We start from the raw sequence: 23,813 nt of genomic DNA, 5'->3' as shown, positions 1-23,813 counted from the left end.
ATAGATATATGGTTGATGAGATGGATAGGAATGTAGTTGATAGAGATATCAGAGCATTGTTTATTTAGAAATAGAGTCCAAAAGAAGGCCTGTGACTAGTTGCATGCTGCAGGTCTGTTCTTGGACTGCTGCTGTTTAATTTGTTCATTAACGATATAGGAAAGGATCTGAGAGCAACTGTTCAGTTATTTGCTGATGATGCAAATTTGGGTAGAGCAATAGTTATTACAGATGATGTCAAAATTTTGCAGGATGATTTGGATAGATTGGCAGACTGGTCTAAGGAGAATGGGTCAGTTTATTGTGAACAAAGTATAAGGTTATGCATTTAGGGGTGAAAAGATTACCAGCTGTATACCACATTGGTGTAGCTGTACTCTGGGAAATTCATGAAGCCAGGGACTTGGGAGTGTTAGTGGATAGCGGGTTAAAGTTTAGGGTGCACATAGTTTAAACAGCCCATCAGATCACTTGGTAACTGAAGAATACTTTGACAAGTAGATGAGCAGGTTAATGTTCCTCTTTATCAGGCCTTGATAAGACCCCATCTTGACTACTGCATGTAGATCTAGGTACCAGGTTTTCTTGGTGATGAGGAGGAGGTGGAGAGGATCCAGAGGCAAGTGACCAAGATGGTAGCAGTTCTACGGAATGAACCTTATGAAAACAGGTTGAAGATTTGTGGGTTACAGAAACTGGTTGATAGGCAGAAAAGGGGAGATGTGATTGAGACATACAAATTACTGAATGGTTTTTACAAGATTAATTGAGAGAAAAGTTTTCAGAACAGATGTGATTGTGGGAGAACTAGATGCCATCTATGGAAACTGAGTTAGAGTTTAGTTATCAAGGTTGTTAGAACTAGGATTTTTGCTTGGAGAGTAGTGAATGATTAGAATAACGTGCCAGAGTATGTGTATGTGGTAGGCACCATGACTGTAAATGAATTCAAAGCAAAGTATGATTAATACTCTGCAAATGTTGAATAGTGCTTGACATGATGTTTAGTGCCTCAGTGAGTCTGAGGACTCCATGGAGTTGCCCTTAATAATAATAATACTGAGTACTCTAAATGTCAGTAAGGCACAGGGGACTAGATTAATTTTACCATTCATTTTAAGGGTATGTGCTTTGGAATTTACACTGCCATTAACTTTAGCTGTGTAATGAAAGTCTTGCAATAGGACCAGGTTCCTGCAGAGTAGACAGATGGTAAGATAGATAACAATAATAATAGAAAATAATAGTTATCAACAGTTTATTCACAGCAAAACAGAGAGATGTAGCAAGCAATGATGTCACAAACAAATAGTTCCTGAAACTGTGCATTACTTGATTATATGAGCGAATGCAGAGTCATATAAATGGGCATTGGTCATAATTAAAAAGCATTATATTAGTGAATGCAACATTGTATGAATGTGCTTTGGGCATAATTGAAAAGCACTGTATGAGTGAATGCATTGTCGTATAAATTGGCATTGGTCATAATTGAAAAGTGTCTTATGAGCAGATCATTGTAAAGTGAAGTGTCATAAGGCAGGTTATTACTGTGTGCTGTCATGTTTTTGGATTTTACAAAAGCATTTGACAGGATGCTACATTACAGGTTGGTTTTTAAGTTGCAACATACGCATTTGGATATCAGGTTAGTGGATTAGATTGGTGTTAAATTGTGAATGAAACTATGTTGTGTAATTTATTTTTTTCATTCATATTTAACATTGCTTATTATATATTAATCATGATTTGTATAAAAAATTATTTATTGTTCCTTAGTTAAGGATTACTATTTAAATATTTATTCTAAACTTAACCTACTATTAATTTATTAAATAATAATGTGTGTAGAAATTTATGATAACTAAAAAATATATATAAAGTAACGAAAAGTGTTATTATAAATAATTGTATACGTAATGAAAAAGCTGATTAAGTAGCTCAAATATTCTGTTTATTCTTATTTGTAAAAATTTAACGTTATGTAATCACTTATGTAGTAGTAGAGCGTTGTATTACATTAGCGAAATGTTTGCGTTCATTGGTTGTCATGGAGACGCATGAAATAAACAAGCACGAGTCGAAGAGTGCGTGACCTCGGAACCAAAAGGAGAAGGAAAAAGAATAAGAAATTTATTAGAGAGAAAAGGGGGGAGTTTTGCGGAGCCTGAAGGAAGGTAGGATACAAGCAAAAAAGTGAAAGAAAATTATAAATTCTTTAGGGCAGAAATTCATGAGAAGAGTGTTTGAAGTGAGCAAAAACGTAGTGAATCATATACTCAGCTGCAAGTGAAATCAGCTGTTGTTGTAGAGGAAAATTGATGTCGTAATCGGATAAATAAAGAACTGGACATTCAATGGGAAATTCTGATTAGTTCCAGTTAGTCTAGGATTACATCTTAATTCTATGTTGCCCTGAGAAGAATTATAATGAATTTAACTAGTTGGAGAAAAGTAAACAAGGAAAAATATCAGTGCCTTATTGCTGTTGTTTAGAGTAGTGAAGCGCGATTAACAGTAGTTCAGTTAAAGCGTTGGAGAATTTTATTTAATGTGTTCCGCTAGCTTAAATAAGTTAATTCATAAGTGTGCTCACAATAAATTGATGTATTGAAGATTGTATCTGGTAAGAGTAGTCTTACATGTTTGTTTATTCTAACATTAACTATAACGTATCTTCGAAGTTCAAGGTCCGAAATAAGATTGCTTGGAATATTGTCTACCTTGATTAGTGCCTGCTGTGAATTTAAACATTAAGTACAACTGATAGATATGTGCAGACTGATCAAAAGAGAAGTTTTGTTTTATTAACTTGAGTTAAGAAGGCTTGTAATTTTGAAGCTGTGAATTGTATGTTAAAGTTTAGAACATTGAATTGGAATGAGTGACTTAGCAAGATATATTAAGTTATTTGTATTGTTTCATTTAAAGGTAGACTTCTTGTATTTGTTATATATCATATATTAAATGTTTTATTTTGTTAATCTAAATATTGTGTTTGCCTGAATTCCCTTTTATTGCACCGTTCATAAAAAATTCGAATCTTGCGGGTGCCCCGAGTAGAATAGTAAATAATTCGGCCTAAATGAGAAGACTGCTAACTTAATTAAGAATTGATCCTACTGTTTTATATAGACTAATCTAAAAATAGGGTGGCGCAGTATAATTATAAATTTCCCTACTTTTGGATCGGTGATCAATTTGCAATTAGTTGTTTTATTAATAAGAGTGACTTGAAACAAGATGGCAGATTAGAACACAACATGAAAATAGAACGTCACGACATTGGCAACTCCATCTACAACTCTCTGATAGATATCAGAAGGTTGTAGATGCAGAGCAATATCAAGGAATCAAAAGGTTGAAAGTGGAGTTCCACGTGGCTCAGTATACTGGGACCTGTGTTTTTAACCTGTATATCAATGATAGTTTCCGTAGATTGCAAGAGAATATTCAGTTGTTTGCAGATAATGTAAAGTTTGGAAGGGTTATTAGTTAATAAGGCTGATGTTTTGGCTCTTCAAGAAGATTTGAATAAGGTGTAAAGGGGCAAATGATGAGGATGTCAGTTTAATGCAACTAAATGTAAGGTTTTGAAATTTGGGATTCACAGATAGATGCTTCATACTCAGTTGGTGGAGTTATTATTATTATTATTCCTGATACCTCCAAGGAGTCCGAAGACTCATCACAGAAGGACACTTACAACTGTCTCAACCACTACACCGAACCTCTACTACGAATCATCTTTATCAATGCCATCTACCGCCCACCTCCACCACCACAACTAGTATTCTTTGTCTGTAAATTGTGTCTGAAGGGCCGATTTGTCTGTATGCGAGATGAAAAACCAGAGTTTCAGGGGGGTGGGCTGCTACCTCCGTATGAGATCGGCTAACTCACCTTCGATTGAAATCGTCCAGATAAAGATTCCTCCCGTCGCGACGAGAATCAAACTTAGGCCTATTCCAATCGAAGTTATCCTGGAAGAAGTGGAGGAAGTAAGGGATCTTGCTTGATTGTCAATAGAAATTTAGGTTCAGAGTACATATCGCAAATATTGTGAAATTTTCTCAGAATTTGCTGCAATGTTGAAGAGGACATTTACAACAAGAGATAAAAGTGTGGTGGTCCCATTGTATAAAGCTTTGATCAGACCACATCTGGATTTCTGTGCTCAGATTTGATTACTGGGATTTGAAGGGATGTAGTAACCTTGGATAGGGTACAGAAACAGATTATAAAAATGATATCAGTAACTCACAGTGTTGATTATGAGAATAAACGGAGGTTTTGCAGACTGTACTGTTTGATGAATAGAAGACCAAGGATGGATATGACCGACACATTTATGCTGTTAAAAGATTATTATCTGATTAACACTACAGCAATGTTTTGTGTGATAGAACAAAGACAACAGTTCATCCCTGGAAGTTTGCAAAAGAAAGTGGTGAGTAAAAATGCTGTTGCAGAATAAGTAAAAATGTTGCTGCTAGTAGAATATCCTCAAACACGCAGCAATTGTTATGTTTATACACAAATGTAAGGAGTATTCGAAACAAGCGTGCTGAGTTTGTGGCATTGATTGAGATGGTATGCCCAAAAGTAATTCGAATAAGTGAAACTTGGTTGTCTGAGGAGGATGTGATGTCGGGAATAGAATTAGAAGGATATATAATTTTCTGTAAGGAGAGAGATGTGAAAAGAGGAGGGGGGAGGCTGCTGTTAATGGTTGCAGAGGAATTGTGTCCGCAAAGTATGGAAGTTGATAGGGCATGCACAGATTTTGAATCTGTGTGGTGCAAAGTTGAAATAAACTGGTTAGTATATCTGATAGGATACTGTTATAATCCAGGGAATGCAGAGAATCAGTATTCTAGTTGCTTCAATCACGTACTGCTTAAGAGACTTATCTTTCAGAAATTTCACCAACTCACTCTCCTTGTTCTCATACACTATCTCCTCCTTCCAGTCTATATTCCTGTAATTAAAGTCTCTTATCAGTATCACCTTCTTTTTACATGTCCAACTAATGTGCCTTAACATTTCATAATCAGTAAAATGTTTAGGCAAATTAGTTGGACATGTAAAAAGAAGGTGATACTGATAAGAGACTTTAATTACAAGAATATAGACTGGAAGGAGGAGATAGTGTATGAGAACAAGGAGAGTGAGTTGGTGAAATTTCTGAAAGATAAGTATCTTAAGCAGTACGTGATTGAAGCAACTAGAGGCTTTAATGTTTTGGATTTGGTGATAACTTCACAAGATGTAGTTGTTAATGAAGTGTTGACACTGCTGCAGGTTGGTGGAAGTGATCATAAGGTACTTGTTTTGGGAAGTGATGAAACAAGAAAAGGTCACTGCCAAAAATGGATACATGTGGAAGTATAAAGCAGGTGATTTTAGGAAGCTCTGTAGTCAGTTAGCATCAGTACGTTGGGTAGATGAGCTGAGCAGAAAAGATGTTGACAATGCATGGAAACTCACAAAACAATATCTGACAAAGTCAATGTATGACTGCATACTGAGAGTTAAGCAAGTAAATAGAGTAGGAGTGAAATGGATGAACAGCAAAATCAAGCAAGCTGTGCTTGAAAAGAAAATGTTATGGAGGAGATACAAGACAGTTGGTGGTGATCAGATCCATGAAGAATATAAAGTGCAGGCTAGAAAGGTGATAAGCATGGTAAAGAAAGAAAAGGTGCAGTATGAGAGGAGATTGGCTGGTCAGGCCGAGGTTAACTCAAAGTAATTTTTCTACTACATGGCAAGCAAGAGGAAGAATAATTATGGCAGACTAAAATTGGTAGATAGTCATGGCAGCAGACTAACAGCTGCAAAAGATATAGTGGAATTATTGAATGAGCACTTTATCAGCATATATCATACTGATATAAATGATCTGGTACAATATATAGAAGAGAGGCAAGTATTAGGAGAATTGGAAGTGAAAGAAACAGAGGTGTATCAGATGTTGGTTGGGTTAGATGTGAATAAGGCTGTGGGAATGGATGACATATCACCTCGTATTCTTAAGGAATGTGCACCACTGTTGGTTATGCCCTTGACCTGGTCGTTTAATGAAAGTCTTGCAGTGGGTAGGGTTCCTAGGGAGTGGAAAGAAGGCAAAATAGTACAACTCCACAAACACAGTTCTAAGACAGAAGTCTCAAACTATAGGCCAGTCTGTATAACTGTGGTAGTGATCAAGGTGTTGGAGAAATTGGTAAGGAATAGAATACAGAATTGGGTTGATGGACATAGCATTTTTTATGATAGTCAGCATGGATTTGTAAAGGGTAGGTCTTGTTTTAGTAATTCACTTGCATTTTATGATAAGGTGATGAGTGTGTTAGATCAGGGCGAATCATATACAGTGATATTCTTAGACTTTGCAAAAGGGTTTGATAGATTACTACATGATAAGTTGCTGTACAAGCTGCAGAGGATGGGAATAGATAGTATTTTGGTTAGATGGATCAGAGATTGGCTCTCTGAATGATACTAGCAGGTTGTGTATGATGGAGCAGTGTCTCAAAAAAAGAAGGGTAACCAGTGGCATGCTCCAGGGTTCTGTTCTTGGGCCCCTGCTGTTTAACTTGTTTGTAAACGATATATCATGTGGACTGACTGGGGATCTTCAGTCCACATGACTGGGGATTCCCAACTTTGCATCATCAGCAAATAAGGAAGAATTATAAGTAGCACTGCTGATGTTGAATCCCCGAAGGGATTCAACATCAGCAGTGCTACTTATAATTGTTTATTCATATTCATAATAAAATGTATATTCAAATCTTCCCTTCAGGAAGATTTGAATAAACATTTTACTTGGACGAAAGAGTGGGGTTGTAGTTTTAATATCCTTAAATGCAAGGTGTTGCATTTGAAGTGCAGAAATATAAGGCTGTGTACTATATTGATGGTGCTGTACTGCAGGAAGAGGATGAGATTAGAGATTTGGGAGTGATGGTTGACAGTAGACTGAAGTTTAGAGGGCATATTGCTAGTGTTGCCAAGGTTGCACATCGTAATGCTGCTATGATAAGAAGTACTCTAAAATGTAGGGATAAGGAAATAGTTGTGTCACTGTATAAGGCACTAGTCAGACCACACTTTGACTATTGTGCTCAGATCTATTCACCTGGTTTTTAATGTGATGTGGAGACATTGGATAGGGTCCAGAGACGAGTGACTAAGGAGTTTGGAATACTGACTATGGAGAGAGGTTGAAGAAATGTGGATTGCAGAGTTTGGTGGTAATATGATATAGACATTTCAGTTATTGAGAGGATTTTATCAGATTAATCCAGGGAAGATTATAAAAAGAGTAGAAGGTGAGAGGGGAAGAACCAGAGGTCATTCCTGGAAGTTAGGTAAAAGTGTAGTGAAGAAGGGTGTGAGGAGTAGATTTTTTACATGGAGAATTGTCAGTGAATTCAATGCATTACCAGAATGGTTGTTAATGCATGGTGTGTTAAGGATTTTAAGATTCTATATGATAAATATGTTGTCAGTTGAATGAACCTCCCACAGTGAGTCTGTTGACAACATAGAGAGTTTTTGCATCGAGAGTGATAAGAACCTACAGTGCATTGTCTGAGAAGATGGTGAAAGTGCAAATGTTAAGGACTCCTATGATAGACTTTGTGTTGACTAGCGTTGATCTCCCGTGATGAGTCTTGTGACTCCATTAGAATTAATAAAATAATAATAAATAGCTTTTTAACGCGTTTTCAACTTGACTTGCTTGTCAACCTGATTAGTAATCATAGCTGTGTTCTCTGTTGTTGATAAGTCTGGCGGTAAGCAAGTCTTATACATTAGCTATTCATAACTGTATTTCTTTAAAGATATTACAACATAAACAAATTCAATCACAATAAACTGTATTAATATTTCTAGTATTTTGTAAAATTTAGATTGCCATCATCAGGAAACACAGTACAATGTGATATGTGCACACAGGGATGCTACACTGGTAATTGAGGCTGAAGCATAGAAACCAAAAATGAACCTAAAGTCATAAATAGGGTTTTCTTGGCAGACTAAAATGGATGTCCTTGGCTATTGGGCTGAAGTATGGAGGATATTGGGGCAATTTCACGTAACTAACTTTGTTGAGGTTAAGAGTAATTTCTTAAGGCTGAGGCAGATTCAAGGAATAGTCTCTTGTATTTATATTTACTGTGATTTGAGGTAGAGTGGTGGGTATCCAAAGCATGGTCATCAAGTCCTGAGTTTCTGTAGTTGGGAAAAACAGTCCTTATGTTCAGCTGAGTTTAGTGTCACAGAGTTGTGTTCAGTGATTCTGATTTCAGCTGTCCTGCTGTTTTGCCATACTAAGATAGTTTAACTCAGGTAGCCTATAAACACCTGGAGCCATAGGGACTGTGGTTGATCTTTGGTGGAGCAGGTAAGTGATGGCTATTTTTTATATGGTTTGTAAGTGGTTGTAAGGTTGTAATTTTTTAGGATTTTTGCTAGTTTTTCAGATGTGCCCCAGATATATAGAATGATGATAGTTTTGTTGCAAGGCTCTGCTTTGGAGGAAGGGGGAGGGTGTGTGTGTGTGGTTTTGGAGTTTTTAATATTTTTTGATATGGTGATGATTGTAGCCATTGTTTAAGAAAGTTTTGTGAATGTGAAGAAGGCACTATTATCGCAACTAATTAACTTTGCTGTTTTGTATAGGATTTTAATAATTCCATACTGATAGTGAATATGTATCTACTAGTGTTGTGTGTGGGTGTATGTGCATGTGTGTGTTTTTCTGTAAAATGGAAAATACTGTGGATCGATCAGACTGGCATGTAGTCAAAGTGTCCAGCAAGGGAGACACTTGTTATTTTCCTTTTCTAAGGTGAACTGGTTCCTGTGATTTTTATTGTTGTTTAGATGTTTTTAAAAAATGATGAAGAATATCTTGGCCATGTGGCCAAATGGAGACCACATCAGCATCACGGTTTAGCCAAATGATCACAAATAATGAGTCTGTGGGACAGAGTTTATGGCCTTCTCTACAAAGGTCTCCATGAAATAGTTAGACAGGAAGAGGTGGGGAAGAGAAAGCAAAGAGCTCCATTATTTGTTTGTAGAATTTTGCTAAACAAAATAGCCCATGTTATGGTGAACTTATAGGTAAAAGGACAAATCTAAACCGTAATGATGTTCTTGCTATTCCTAAAGTATGGGAAATTTGTCATACAAAATTGTGTTAATGATTGTTTAATTACTTAAGGAATTCACAATGTAAACTGGAATATAAATTAAAATAAACTTTAATATATACTTCATTATGGGAGATACTGAGATAGGAATGATGTAAGCTTGCTCCACCTTTGCAACGAGCTGCCTGGTGTTGTACTACCTTACCCCAGTCCTGAAGATACTTTCAAGTGCAAACTTTGTTTGCTCACACTTGGATAAAGGATTAAACTAAATTTATTATAGTCTAACCAAGTGAAAAATAAACTTCCAACATCTTTCTCTAAATCCAGAGTAATGTAATGAAAAAGGTGGCACACTTTTTGGCAACTCCCATACGTAGAGATAACCTTTCTATTGCTTCTGCCTGGTATCTCCTCATCTGGGCCTGGCTCCCAATGAAAAGACCTCAATAAAGGTTGAAACTAGTCTGGGTAGTGGCCCTCCCCTTAATGTATAACATTATACATGTCCGCAAGGAGATGTGTTTTGCATTATGGGAGATACTGAGATAGGAGTGATGTAAGCTTGCTCCACCTTTGCAACGAGTTACCCAGTGTTGTACTACCTTACCCCAGTCCTGAAGATACTTTCAGGTGCAAATTTTGTTTGCTCACACTTGAATAAAGGATTAAACTAAATTTATTATAGTCTAATTAAGTGAAAAATAAACTTTCAATATTCTTAGTATTAACCTTGTGTAAAACTCATCCCCTAGGAGATGTATGTTTTTTTACATTAAGGGAGATATGCCACTACCCAGACCAGTTTCAACCTTTATTGAGGTCTCATCAGTGAGTAGGTAGACCAATAAATACCAAGAGTGTAGTGAAATAATGTGGGATTAAATATCCCCTTAATTGAAATAATTTTTACATCGCCAAAGTGAAGCTTTTTGGCTCTTTATTTCATTAAATTATTTGTGCACCTCTTTAACAACTCGTACTATAAAGTATTAAAGCTATTATCACTACAATCTTGATATTTATTGGTCTACCTACTCACTGATGAGACCTCAATAAAGTTGAAACTGGTCTGGATTTCAACCCTTAATGTAAAACAATTTCTCCCTTATCTCCCTTAATGTAAAACAACATATATCTTCTAGGGGATGAGTTTTACATTAGGGTTAATACTAAGAATAGCGATCCTAGCTTTATCCACCTTTACTACGAGTTGCCCGGTATTGCGCTATCCCAGGTATTTGCTTATGCTTGGACTCGCCGAATTTTTATAGCTTGCTATATTCGGCATGAAACTCTTTGATTTCTATCTTAGAGTTTCTTATTCGGCTTTGAAATAATGTGGGGATTAAATATCCCCTTAATTTAAATAATTCTTTATATATGTTATCTTATTTTAATGTTTTTTTTTTTTCATGTTTATATAAAGATCTATATAAAAGTTTGGACTTTTCCCAATGGATCCTATGGTTTGGGTTTTCAACACTCTGTTGAGCGAGGCCAGATTTCTACAGTTTGATAAGACGGATATGATCTTGATGTTCCGAAATGTGTTTCTGAATAGACCTATCTGTCTGTCCATAGTAAGACAATTCACAGGAGCATGGAACCTCATACACACCAGGTAGCATCAAAGGTGAGAGTTTGTCTTTAGGAGAGGGTAACAAGTTATAGATCTGGTTGATGGGTTTGTAGGTAGTAGCAAGTTTGTATTTCTTCATAATTTTTGAAGATGTTCGGAGATGCCTTTGACATAAGGTATGGGAATCCTATGGGCTTGTCTTGTCTTGGTTGATGTGTAGGGAAGTGACTGATGATTTTTTGAGCTGTTTTAAGGTCGTATCCAATCTTAAATTGTATGGCTGTATTTTTGATTATTTCCAATTCTTGGTTTAGAGATTCTTCAGAGGAGCAGAATCTGTGTGCTCTGATTACTAATGATTTAATGATGCCAAATTTTTGAGATGGATGATGAGCAGAAGAATTCTGAATGTAGTGACCTGAAAATGTCGGCTTGCAATAGACAGAAGTGGAGATAGAACCATCTTCTTTTCTTTGGATGTGTAAATCTAGAAAGGAGCTACCCTGTGGAGATTCTTTTTCTAGCGTAAACTTGATGCGAGGGGTGGTTTATTTTATCTAGAAACAGGTGTAATTCTTGTTCAGAATGCCCTCAGACCTCAAAGACGTCATCGACATATCGACATTTTAAGATACAATCTTGAAACAACTCAAAAAATCATCAGTCACTTCCCCACACATCAACCTAGACAAGAACAAGCCCATAGGATTCCCATACCTTATGTCAAAGGCATCTCCGAATGTCTTTCAAAAATTATGAAAAAATATAAACTTGCCACTACCTACAAACCCATCAACCAGATCTATAACTTGTTACCCTCTCCTAAAGACAAACTCTCACTTTTGATGCTACCTGGTGTGTATGGGTTCCATGCTCCTGTAAATTGTCTTACTATGGACAGACAGGTAGATCTGTTCAGAAACACATTTTGGAACATCAAGATCATATCTGTCTTATCAAACCACAGAAATCTGGCCTCGCTCAACATGGTGTTGAAAACCCAAACCATAGGATCCATTGGGAAAAGTCCAAACTTTTACATAGATCTTTATATAAACATGAACCTTTATATAAAAAAAGTGCTGAAGCTCTACCTCACAGACCAAATCTAAACCGTAATGATGTTCTTGCTATTTTTCAAATATGGGAAATTGTCATACAAAATTGTATAAAATAATTTCTTTCTATATGTTATCTTATTTTAATGTAATTTTTCCCCCTTCCAGTTATATTTTAATTTAATTCTATAACACACTATGCATGCATATTGGGATTCCATTGTAATCATGCACTCTAATTGTACGATGTCCTAAGATACTTAGGATGAAATATTTACTTATTAAAACTTATTACTGTGGTTATTACGTGTGTTTGTTTAGTCATCTTGAATTTGTCCCTCTGTCCAGGCCCTCTGAACTGTGCAGTGCAGCCACTGTAAGACTTTTTATACCGCCACACTTGAGCATTTCTGGTTGAATATCATCTACTCCTGCTGCCTTTTCACATTTCAGGCTTTTGATGGTTTTTTCTAATTCAAGTATGGATATGTATTTCTGACTGCATGCCTGGTCAGTGTTTTTTACCACTATGCTATCATCACTGCTTATTTCATTTAACAATTTTTCAAAGTAATTACTTCATACTTCAAGGATATCTTTTTCTTCTGTTTTTCTCCAGTGATGAGCTGTGGAAATTTTAACAAAGGCCTTGCATCGTCGAGCAAAAAAAAAGCCATATTTCACACAAAAATATTTATTAATACAGCTTGTGTACAAATGCCAATCAAAAAGTATGAGGGGACAATCAACCTGTAAAGGCCATAATTTTTAAACAAATATTTCATGCTCTAAACATGAAATATTTGCACACAACCATCTGTGTTAATTTATCTTGCATAAGAAAAACATTTTTTAACTTTCAAAATATAATAAGAATAAAATCTTTTATTAATCGCACATATGAAATAGTCCACATTTTTTATAAACAAAATGAATTTCTTTTGTTGCGATAGAAGTTTTTATGACAAGCAATCTATAAATAATAAATAAATATTATCTAAACAGAATAATATTGAAGTACGTTATATTTCTCTTTTGTTTTTATACTTCAAGTGATAATCAATGGTATCAACTAAAGGACATTATTTTATAGTCCTATTTGTTTATATGCGATTACCAAAAGTGAATTCTTATTTGTAAAATGGTAGTAACAGTAACTATAATATTTTATTTAATAAAATCAATTTGTTAAGTTACCGTATGAGTTTTTTGCTTAATATATTTAAAAAAAATTGTTTGTTTGTTTTTTTGAAAAAATAAAAAAAAAAGTAAACAAGAAGAACAAGGTGCTCGCAAATTTGAGAAAAATTTAACAAAGGGCTCGGGCGAGCCCCCCGCAAGCAGCTAATAGCTCACCACTGCCTTTATCATCTCTGATTCCTTTTACAGCACTCTTTCCTCCATTTCTGAGCTTGTTCAACAACCTCCAGAATATCTTGCCACCTTGTTGATATTTATTTTCTATGTTCTTATCAAAGTCCTCCCATGACTTTTGTTTCGCTAGTTTTACACAGTGAGCTTTCTTACATTTGTCTCTGTATTATCTGACTTATTTGCTAGGAACTTTTGATATAAAATTTAAAAAAAAATGATGGTACAACATGACAGAAAAAATATACTATCTGATCAAAAGTATCCAGACACCCTTCTGTAATTTATAAACTGATCTAGATGTCACTACGACCTCACAAGAATAAAAGGAGGCATGGAACTGCGTATTGTTCAGTGATAAGAAGTACCAGCAGAATGGGTAGGTGAATGGAGCTCAGTGACTTCGAACGTGGATTAGTTATTGGTTGCCACATCAGTAAGAAATATGTCAGAGAGACATTTCAACCCTCCTCAAGTTGTCCAAGTCAACAGTTGGCAATGTGAAGGCATGAGCACAACAAAACTATGGTTGAGTAGGCCTGGTTTAATGATAGAAAGGGACCATCGAGCGTTGAAGAAGGTGGTTCGTGGAAATCACCAGACATTGAGTGAAACAATCACCTGGGAGTTCTGCAATGCTGCTAACTGTCCAGCCATCACCATGACTGTGCATCGAGAGTTAAGGGGATGGGGTTTGATGGTTGAGCAGCTGCCCATAAACCAAATATTTCTCCTGTGAACGCTAAGCGCCACCTGCAGTGGTGTAAAGAGCGACTCAACTGGACAGTGGACAACTGAAATGTGTGATTTGAAGTGATGAATCACGCTCTACTATGTGACAATCCAATGGTAGGATCTGGGTGTGGCGAATGCCTGGAGGACAATTCCTGCAAGCATGTGTAGTGCCAACAGTGAAATTTGGAGGCATTTGGGTTATAGTGTGTGTGTGTGTGGGGGGGGGGGGTTCATGGAATGGACTTGGCTCTCTCATAACACTACATGGAAATCTAAATGCAGAAGGATACAAGGACATTTTAACCCGTTATATACTGTCTACGGTAAAAGGTCAATTCAGTGATGACTATTGTCTGTATCAGCATGTAGCATATGATAATGCTATCTGCCATAAAGCAAGGTCTGTGAGAAAATGGTTTGTGGAAAATAACATTCCAGAAATGGAGTGGCTGGTGCAGAGCCCTGACCTGAATCCCATAGAACACCTTTGGGATGAATTAGAATGCCAACTTTACTCCAGACCCCAACGACCCAGATTACAAACGGCTCTGGCTGCAGCTCTTCATGAAGAATGGTCTGCCATTCCTCCAGAGAAGTTCCAACACCTGCTTCCCAGAAGAGTTAGAGCTGTCATAGCAGCAAAGGGTTGACCTACCCAGTATTAATTTCCACTACTGGAAAGTGTGTCACAGGGAAAGTCTGATTACAGTTTCAAGTAGATGTCCAGATACTTTTGATCAGATAGTGTATATATATATGGGATTCAGGTTACTCAAATAATTCTGTACTTATTGTTGTGCTTCTGTTTGTTCAGTAGATGGATAATAATTTAGAAACATTCACTTAGATTAAATCTAGGATTCATATGAAAAGATATAGTGCCTAGCAACTCAGTTCATTCCTTGATATTTTTGTCCATCTTGTCATAACAGTAGTGTATAATTTCTGATGATTTCCGAAGAGCTTATTTTGGGGCATCATGCATATTGACCAAGAATAATAACACATGTTGATAGTGCTCTAGCATCACATCTGTGGTATTCTATATATCCAACACATTCTATAGTAAATTTCTTCTGGCTGTCCATAGCACTTATGGTCTTGAAGTTAGATAAAGGTAATGAAATCCTGGTTCTTTCAGAGGACTGTATTGAGGCTTCATTTAAACTATTCAGAATTCTCAAGGATTGTATTCTAACGATAAGGATAAAAATGTTTTTATTTTATACTCCTTAAGAATTCTGGTTATTTTGATTGAAGTAGAGCCAGTGTAGGGAAGGGTAATAAAATTTTAACTTCTTCACTGTCAGGAGTTCATAAAGTCTTTTGGCCACAGTGGAGTCTAAAAATGATTTTATCATAAGGTTTTTTTAGGAAGGTTTCTGTTTGGAGTTACAGATAGCCTTGCTGGCCGAGTGGTTAGCGTATCCACTCCCCAGCCAAAAGGCTGCAGGTTCGAATCCTGCTGTGGGCATGGATGTTTGTGAGTGTCTGTGGAAATACTAGTGGTGGTGGTCGGCAGTAAATGGCGTTGGTGTAGTTGCGGTCAGTTGATGGATTGAGTAGTGGAGACAGAGCTGTAGAGCAGGTGCCCTCCCTCAATGAGTCCTTGGACTCCCTGGAGGTGTCAAATAATCATAATAATAAAGATTGGAGTTTTTTAATCTTTGCTTCATAATTAATACAACTGTGCACTCATGCTTCATGTATTGAATGGATATAATAAACCTCAAAATTTGGCCGTTTCTCAACATTTGAACATGTCTCGTAGTTATTATCCAGTTTCATTCCTTAAATGGCTGCTTATTTTCTATTCTATTAAATAATCTATTAGAAAATGCATAGAAAATCTATTAAATAGATTTTCTATTCATCAAAATATTTCCTACAAAAATATTTTGTAAGTATTAAAGTAGATATTGTAATTATTTATAAGTATTTAAGTATTGTAACAATATATAAATAAGTATTACAATACTTAAGTTTGAAATGACATTAACAGTATTTACACATAGATTTATTATGAATCCTATTATTGTAGTTTCTGGTAGTTTAGTTTCAGTACACAACTTAATCACTACTAATTTTCTTCATACATGACTTTATAATTAATAACTCTATAAATAATTAAACATATTACATTAATAAAATTAATGTAATATGTTTCTGGCCAGTCTTTTTGGCCAACTGATTAGCATTTCTGCTCTCTAATCAAGAGACCATGAGTTTGAATTCAAGCATGGATGTATTGTGATTGGCTTTTAGCTGCTGAATGAATTTCATTACCCCATTGCATTAATTTTTATGAGAAGAATGGCTTCACTATTAATATTTAAGATTATTTTTTTATATCAACCCCACACATGAAAGGATACAAATTCTATAGCACATTAGTACCATTTGTGGCCCTTATGTGCATGTTGTGCATTTCACATACATTCTCAGCAAATTCTGGCCAGTCCTTTTGGCCAAGTGGTTAGCATTTCTGCTCACTAATCAACAGGCTGTGAGTTTGAATTCTGGCATGGATGAATTGTGATTGGCTTTTATGTGGTGAATGAATTTCATTATCCCAGCATGAGACTACTGTCTCACTTACTGGAGGCCCAAAGCAGCTGGCTTGCATAGGTTCCGTGTTTAGTTTCTAGAGGAGAGTTTCCAGATCAGGTAAAAAAATTGAATAAAAAAGTGCAAAAAATGATAAAAATTAATAAAATATAGACACAAAAAAAAATTTAGCCTATCCACAGTACAAATGTACTATAGTTTTGCATGTTTGTGAGTCATAAAAAAAAAAAAATTAAATATATAAATAAAATAAAATGAAGATATGCCTGTAATACTGTACTAAATTAATATATAACCATGTGAATATAATTTTGTAATTTACATATGTATATGTGGGTGGTGCATTTTTATATATTGATATATACAGGGTGTTCACATTGGATCTCCCTAGTTTCAGTGCCTTACTACTACTTCAGTGAATGAACCATGGTGTCGAAATTGTACAAATAAGAAGGAACACTCACCAGTTTTTGTAGTTCTATTTTTTTGTATTTTTTTATTCATTTCTATTTTTTACCGTTCTTTGAAACTAAATAGGTTTAGTGTGGACACCCTGTTTTTTAAGGAAATAGTTGTAATATTGATTTAATTCCTTAATAGAGAAGCATACAAAGTTGCATGTTTGGGGGTCACAGATGGTGATTGGAAAGCCTTAGCACACAGTTCATTGGAGAATCTTGATTTTCATGTAGCCAAACAGGCTTTCATTCGCATTAGAGATCTGCCCTATTTAAAGTTAATGCAAAGTTTTGAGGTAGGGTTATTTTTATTTTGAATCTGAATTTAATATTATAAAAATTGTTGTAAATGTTTACAATAATAAAAGCACTTTTTTCTTATTTGTTATTTTTTGAAATCTGTAATTTTATTGATTAATATATGTGATTAATAATTAATATTGATTGATTAATATAGTGATTAATATACAATAAAAAACATAGTTTGAAATATGCATAAAAATAGCCTGAGTGCTGTTATACTGGTTCTCAGGTCTACCTGCCTGTTTTGATCTCATTTTTGCTTTTTATTTTTTCTGCTCAGAAATTATAATTCTTAGTGCATTGTTACAATGTCAGGCTTCTAAAAGTAATGCTTCTAAAAAGAAAAATCCGCCTTCAGAACATACACAGTTTTTTACAGACAAAAAAAAATACTAGCGGTGGGCAGTAGATGGCATTGTGGCAGATGATGGTAGTGATGGTTCAGTGGATTAAATGGTGGAGATGGAAAATTGTAGAGTAGGTGCCCTCCCTTGATGAGTCTTTGAACTCCTTGGAGTCATCAAGAAATAATAATAATAATATTTGGAAATTACTTTTGTCAGTCATAAAAAAGGTGCAATTTCCAAAGATATTTCTGCGCAATGACATCATACTTTATCATAGATTGTCTTTTCTTTCTTCCTTCTATCATGAATCTAGGCCAGGTGACCTGTTTTCTCATCCTAGCATTTCTAGGTTTGCCTCTGTTTCTGCAACCTTTTGGTTTGTAGTTTATCATCTTCCTGGATATTCTACACATCATGTTACACCCACCCACGAAGAGCTGTTTGCAAGCCTATAGTACATTTTGTACTGTAGGTGGGTTAAAAATATTTTTTTCTCAATTTTTATCAGTTATATATATTTATATATTTATTTGTTTTATTTATTTTTTACGTAGTCTGGAAACCCTTCTCTAAAGATCATACATGGAACTTTTTCAAGCCACTTTAGGCTTCCAGTAAGCAAGGTGGCGTTCTCACACCAGGCAATGAAATTCATCTCCCACCTAAAGACAATCAGAAACATCCATCCATGCTCATGGCAGGATTTGAACCCACAGCCTGTTAGTTAGAGAGCCTTGTATAACCTGCAATTTTCATATATTTCATTTCTGCCACAATGATTCTTGCCTATTTATCTCATTGTACATGCTTCACTGCCATATAATATAATGTTAGTTTTCATAAAATATTCTACGTTCTCAATCTTCTCTTTTTGGTAACTATTGCTGGCCTTAATGTTTTGTTTATTATTTGATTTACTTGGAAGAATTTGTTCATTTTGTTAGCAATATCTAAATCTTCATTGTAACTTAATTTATAGCCCAAATAATTAAAATTGTTGACTTGTTTGATTATTTTATTGTCTCTTACTATTTTAATTTGGATATCAGAATAAATGGGAAAAACTGAATCAAGTAAAGACATTTAAATATATAGGTAGTACAATTTATTAGCAGTGATGGAAGATGTAAAAGTGACATAAAAGCAAGAATAGCGATGGGAAGAGATGCCTTTAATAGAAAATGGAATTTATTCAGAAGTAAAATGGATAGAAACCTAAAGAAAAGACGAATAAAATGTTATGTGCTGAGTGTTTCCCTCTATGCAGCTGAAACTTGGACATTGAAGAAAGAAGAAATTAAGATTTTGGAAAGCTCTGAGATGTGGATTTGGAGAAGGATGGAAAAAATCAAATGGACAGATAAAATAACTGATGAAGAAGTCTTAAAAAGAGTAGAAGAAAGAAGTCTGTTAAGAAGGATAAAAAGAAGCAAGGGAAACTGGATCAGACATATTCTGAGAGGGAATGGAATAATCAGAGATGCCATCAAAGGAAAAATAGACGGAAAAAGACCCAGAGGAAGAGTAAGGAAAACAATGCTAGATGACATGCTGAATGGAGATAGGTACACAACCTTAAAAGAGAAGGCTCAGAACAGAAGAGAGTGGAAGGAAAGTCTCTGCTATTGAAAGAAGAACTTGCTCAATTGCAGAATACTCAAGAAGAAGAAGAAAACTATTTTAATTTGGATCAAAATTTTTCCTTTGAATGCCATAGTTTGTTTTTCTTGAGAGATTGATTTGTTGTTTTTTTATTATTTAATTCAGTTTCTTCTTCTTCTCTCTCTCTCCCCAACCTATTGGTTGGTGGGTAGCATGGGCTGTTGATAGTGGTCCTCTGTTTTGTGCTGTTAGTTTGACTGGTAACTTTGTTCAATTTGGATGTATTGAGTTCTTGGTCTCCCTCTACCAGGTTTTCCCTCCATCATTCCCTCAATCTAATTTGTAGTCACCTGAGTGTCTTAATAGGTCTCCTGTCATGTTATTTCTCCTTTTTTCTCACATTTATACTATGTCTATTTTTTCTTCTGCCTTTCTTAATACTTCATTTGTAACTCTTTCTGTCCATGTGATCTTCAGCATTCGGCACCAACATTCAGTTTTATATACATTTCTTTTTGTAGAGTGTCCTCAGTTGTCTGAAATATCACTTGGTCATCTGCAAAGAGTAAGGTATCTAAAATGAAATTATGAATTATTTCTATATGAATTCCTTCTTTGTTGGTTAACCTCCACTCTTTGATTATTTCATTCATATATATCCAAAATAATATCGGAGAAAGGGAGCATCTTTGTATAAGACCTCCTGTTACTTCAGATGTTTTGGTTCTATTTTTATGTGCCTCTTTTTATGTTTATTATTGTTTTCTCATATAGACAGAAGAGTGGTTTTAATAAATTTATAGGCAAGTGATTTTTTAGTATATGAAAGAGTTTATGTCCATACATTTTGTCAAAAGCTTTTTTTCTAATTTGTTACATGAATTTATAAGTTGAATTCTCTTCTTTTCTCAGTTAGCAGTTTGAGGATATAGGATCTATGCAGGACCTCCTTTTCTAAATCCATTCTGTTCTTTATAATTTTTTCTAGTATAGGGTTGATTCTGTATTTTCGCATATATCTTATAACCTATGTTTAATAAACATATTCCTCAGTAGTTAACACAGCAAAAATGACTGTGACAACTACTGAGGAATATGTTTATAAAACACAGGTTATAAGATATATGCCAAAATACAGAATCAACCCTATACTAGAAAAAATTATAAAGAACAGAATGGATTTAGAAAAGGAGGTCCTGCATAGATCCTATAGCCTCAAACTGCTAACTGAGAAAAGAAGAGAATTCAACTTATAAATTCATCTAACAAATTAGAAAAAAGCTTTTGACAAAATGTATGGACATAAACTCTTTCATATACTAAAAAATCACTTGCCTATAAATTTATTAAAACCACTCTTTGGTCTATATGAGAAAACAATAATAAACATAAAAAGAGGCGTAGACAGTTGAATTATTCACATTTATGATTTTGTAATTTAGCATGGTTCATGTAGCACAAAATTTCAGAAGATATCCTAAATACCAAATTTCATTAAATTGCATTCATCCAGAGCTGACTCATTATTTTCAAATCATTTTTCAATTGAAATTAGACTTGTAGTTTGATAAATGTTAGAAAGAATCTGAAATATCAGGAGTCAAGATCTGAATACCACCCACATTTTCTGAGCAGGATATCATTTTATAACATAGTTGGCAAATGTTTGAATTTTTCCCCATGAAATATGAACATCAGAATGTCGTGTGAAATGCTTACTGCCTGATTCATGATTCCTCAAATTTCAGCTGGTGCATTTGTTGTGAACACATTGCACAAATAATTTGTTATGTCTGCTAGGGATCTGTTTGGCCCACTACTACTCAGTGAACCTGAAAATATAAGAATAGCTGTGCTTTGTTCATCTCCGTGTATGCAGGATTCCATGAGGTTGATACAGATGACTTTACAAAAATTATTGGATAGCAGAGGTGAGTAAGAGTGGTGAGTCTGTAACAAATGAAGAACTACACAGGGTGATAGAGACAGTGAGTGACAGAGGGATCAATGGACTTTACAGTAAATGATAAGGAAATTTCTTCACTGACATCTTCAACTGATTTTATCCAATTCTGGTAGAAAGGCTTATACATTGGCTATTTATAACTATTATTTTTGAGAAAATTACAATGTGTACTGAATGTTAATTACAATAACTTTGATGAGTCTTTGGACTCCCTGGAGGTGTCACATAATAATAATAATAACGAACATCACAATGTCATGTGAAATGCTTACTGCCTGATTCATGAGTGTACTGAATGTTAATTACAATAACTTTGATGAGTCTTTGGATTCCTGGAGGTGTGCCTTATTATGAAATTACTTTGGATAAGAGATAGATGATGAAAGTTTTTTCACTTTGTTATACTATAAATTAAAGATGCACTATTTCAACAAGGCCAAGCTATCATCAGGAAACACAGAACAATGATATGTGCATATAGGCATGAACACTGGGCAAATGATACTGAAGAGAGGCAATTCAAGTTGGTCTACGGTTCTAAATGGTGTGTTCTTGACTGTTGGGTTGGAAACATGAGGATGACTGCTTTTCAAGTTTGGGACAGTTTCATGCACCCAAATTTGTTGAGGTTTTGCAAGTTTCTCAGGACTGAGGCAGATTCCAGGAATAGCTTGTCTTATCTGTATTTGCTTTGAAGTAGAGTAGAGTAGCCTTCTATCAGCTTATTCTGTGGTGGTTGTCCAAGTCACGGTTAGCAAGTACGGAGTGACCATAATGGTGGATCTGGATTTAGTTTGTGTGTTCAGAAACTCTGATATTGGCTGTCCTGTCTATTTTGTCATAGCAGGCTAACATAATCTCATTGTTTGACTATCCTACATAGATCAAGTGTTCTCCAGCAAAGGACTTGGTAGTTGGGACAAATGACTTGACTGGGAAGAAGGAGAATGTAAGATTGGATATCAGGAGGTTGTTGAGAAGGATAAAAGATAAGAAGGTGATAGGAAAAGTAGTCAGTGTGTTGCCCAGGTATGACAGTGATTAGATGAGGCAGAGAGCAAGAATTATGAATGATATGTTAGTAGAAATGTGTGAAGAGAAAGGAGTGCAGTCTGTTTATGTGGGAAGTGAGTTTGATGGAAGAATTGAGCTATATAAGAGTGATGGACAGGCATTTCAATGGTTTTGGTGAGAGTCATGTGGAGAGACTGCTGCTGGAAGGGAGAGTAATTAGTGCAGAAAATGAATCTGAACATGTAAGAAACAATGTGAACAATAAGGAAGAAAATATTGAACTGGTGCTTAAGAATGAAGAAGTGGGTAGCATGAGTGTTGAGAATGAGAGAAGAGGTGTTCAAGACAAACAGGGAAATGGGCACACTCAGGGTGGACAGGGGAAAACACAGCATGAGAAAGGTTGATGCTCCAAGAATATGTGAATTCATGAGTAGACAAAAAAAAAAAGCGAGGGGCATGACCTGAGAGTGATGGACAGGCATTTCAATGGTTTCGGTGAGAGTCATGTGGAGAGACTGCTGCTGGAAGGGAGAGTAATGAGTGCAGAAAATGAATCTGAACATGTAAGAAACAATGTGAAGAATAAGGAAGAAAAGATTGAAGTGGTGCTTAAGAATGAAGTGGGTAGCATGAGTGTTGAGAATAAAAGAAGTGTTCAAGACAAACAGGGAAATGGGTACACTCAAGGTGGACAGGGGGAAAACACAGCATGAGGAAGGTTGATGCTCCAAGAATATGTGAATTCATGAATAGACAAAAAAAAAGAGAGGGGTATGACCTGAGATATAGGAAAAACAGTTGGATTTGAAAAAGTTCTGGGATGAGTAAGGAGAAAAAGAAATAGCTCGAGAAAAGTATGGAGAAGTCACATCTAATAAGTAGTATCAGTGAAACTTGTTTTCGATTCAGGAATGAGCTGTTATGTTTCTATATGAATGCTAGAAGTATGAGAAACAAAGGAAATGAAATGGTTGCATTCATTGAGTTCATTCACCCAAAAATTGTTGGATTAAGTGAGACCTGATTGGATAAGGATGACATTCTGACAGGATTTGGGATGGAAGGGTATAATGTATTTCATGAAGATGGAAAGGGTAAAAAGGGAGTGCTATTGATGATAGATAAAGAGTTTTGTCCATAAAAGGTAAAGATGCAAAGGGGAAATAGTTGTAGTAGTTTTGAGCCAGTATAAGTGTGAGATAGAGGTGAATAGAATGAAATGCTTCACTGGATGTTGCTGTCGACTTCATAATGTGGAGGATAGTGACCAAGAAATATATAAGCAAATTAGCCAAGCAAATGGGAAAAGGGTGATCATTATGGATGATTTTAATTAGAGTAATATAGATTGGGATGATGAGATAGCAACTAAACATAAAGAAAATGAGTTTTCGAGGGACAACTACCTCAGGCAATAGAGGGCACATGAGGATTGAGAGTCTTGGATTTGATCATCTCATCAGAGGATGTTATAAATGAGGTGTCAAATCTCCTTCCAGTTGGTGAGAGTGACCGTGGAGTGATTACCTGGGTGGTTACCAGCCATGTGAGGAATGAGTATATATATTGAACTACAAGGCTGATAATTATGAGAAGCTCTGGAGACAGCTTTGGAGCTGTAGCATGGAATGAG

The 23,813-nt window shown here is 35.4% G+C and overlaps 1 protein-coding gene across 4 annotated transcripts in view; it reads left to right on the top strand.

The window, feature by feature from the left end:
• The window catches only part of Oseg1 (intraflagellar transport protein Oseg1), a 796,421-nt gene that overhangs the window by 430,583 nt on the left and 342,025 nt on the right, over positions 1-23,813 (top strand). For all 4 annotated transcript variants that reach the window (XM_090410292.1, XM_090410285.1, XM_090410300.1 and 1 more), the window contains exon 15: positions 17,088-17,241. In XM_090410292.1, coding sequence (XP_090266418.1) covers positions 17,088-17,241 — 154 coding nt within the window. The remainder of the gene's footprint in view (positions 1-17,087; positions 17,242-23,813) is intronic.

The sequence above is a fragment of the Typopeltis vanoorti genome, chromosome 2 (genome assembly GCF_054136105.1).
Source record: "Typopeltis vanoorti isolate ZY-2024b chromosome 2, IOZ_Tvanoo_1.0, whole genome shotgun sequence".
Taxonomy (NCBI): Eukaryota; Metazoa; Arthropoda; class Arachnida; order Uropygi; family Thelyphonidae; genus Typopeltis; species Typopeltis vanoorti.
This window is presented reverse-complemented; position numbering and strand designations above follow the sequence as displayed.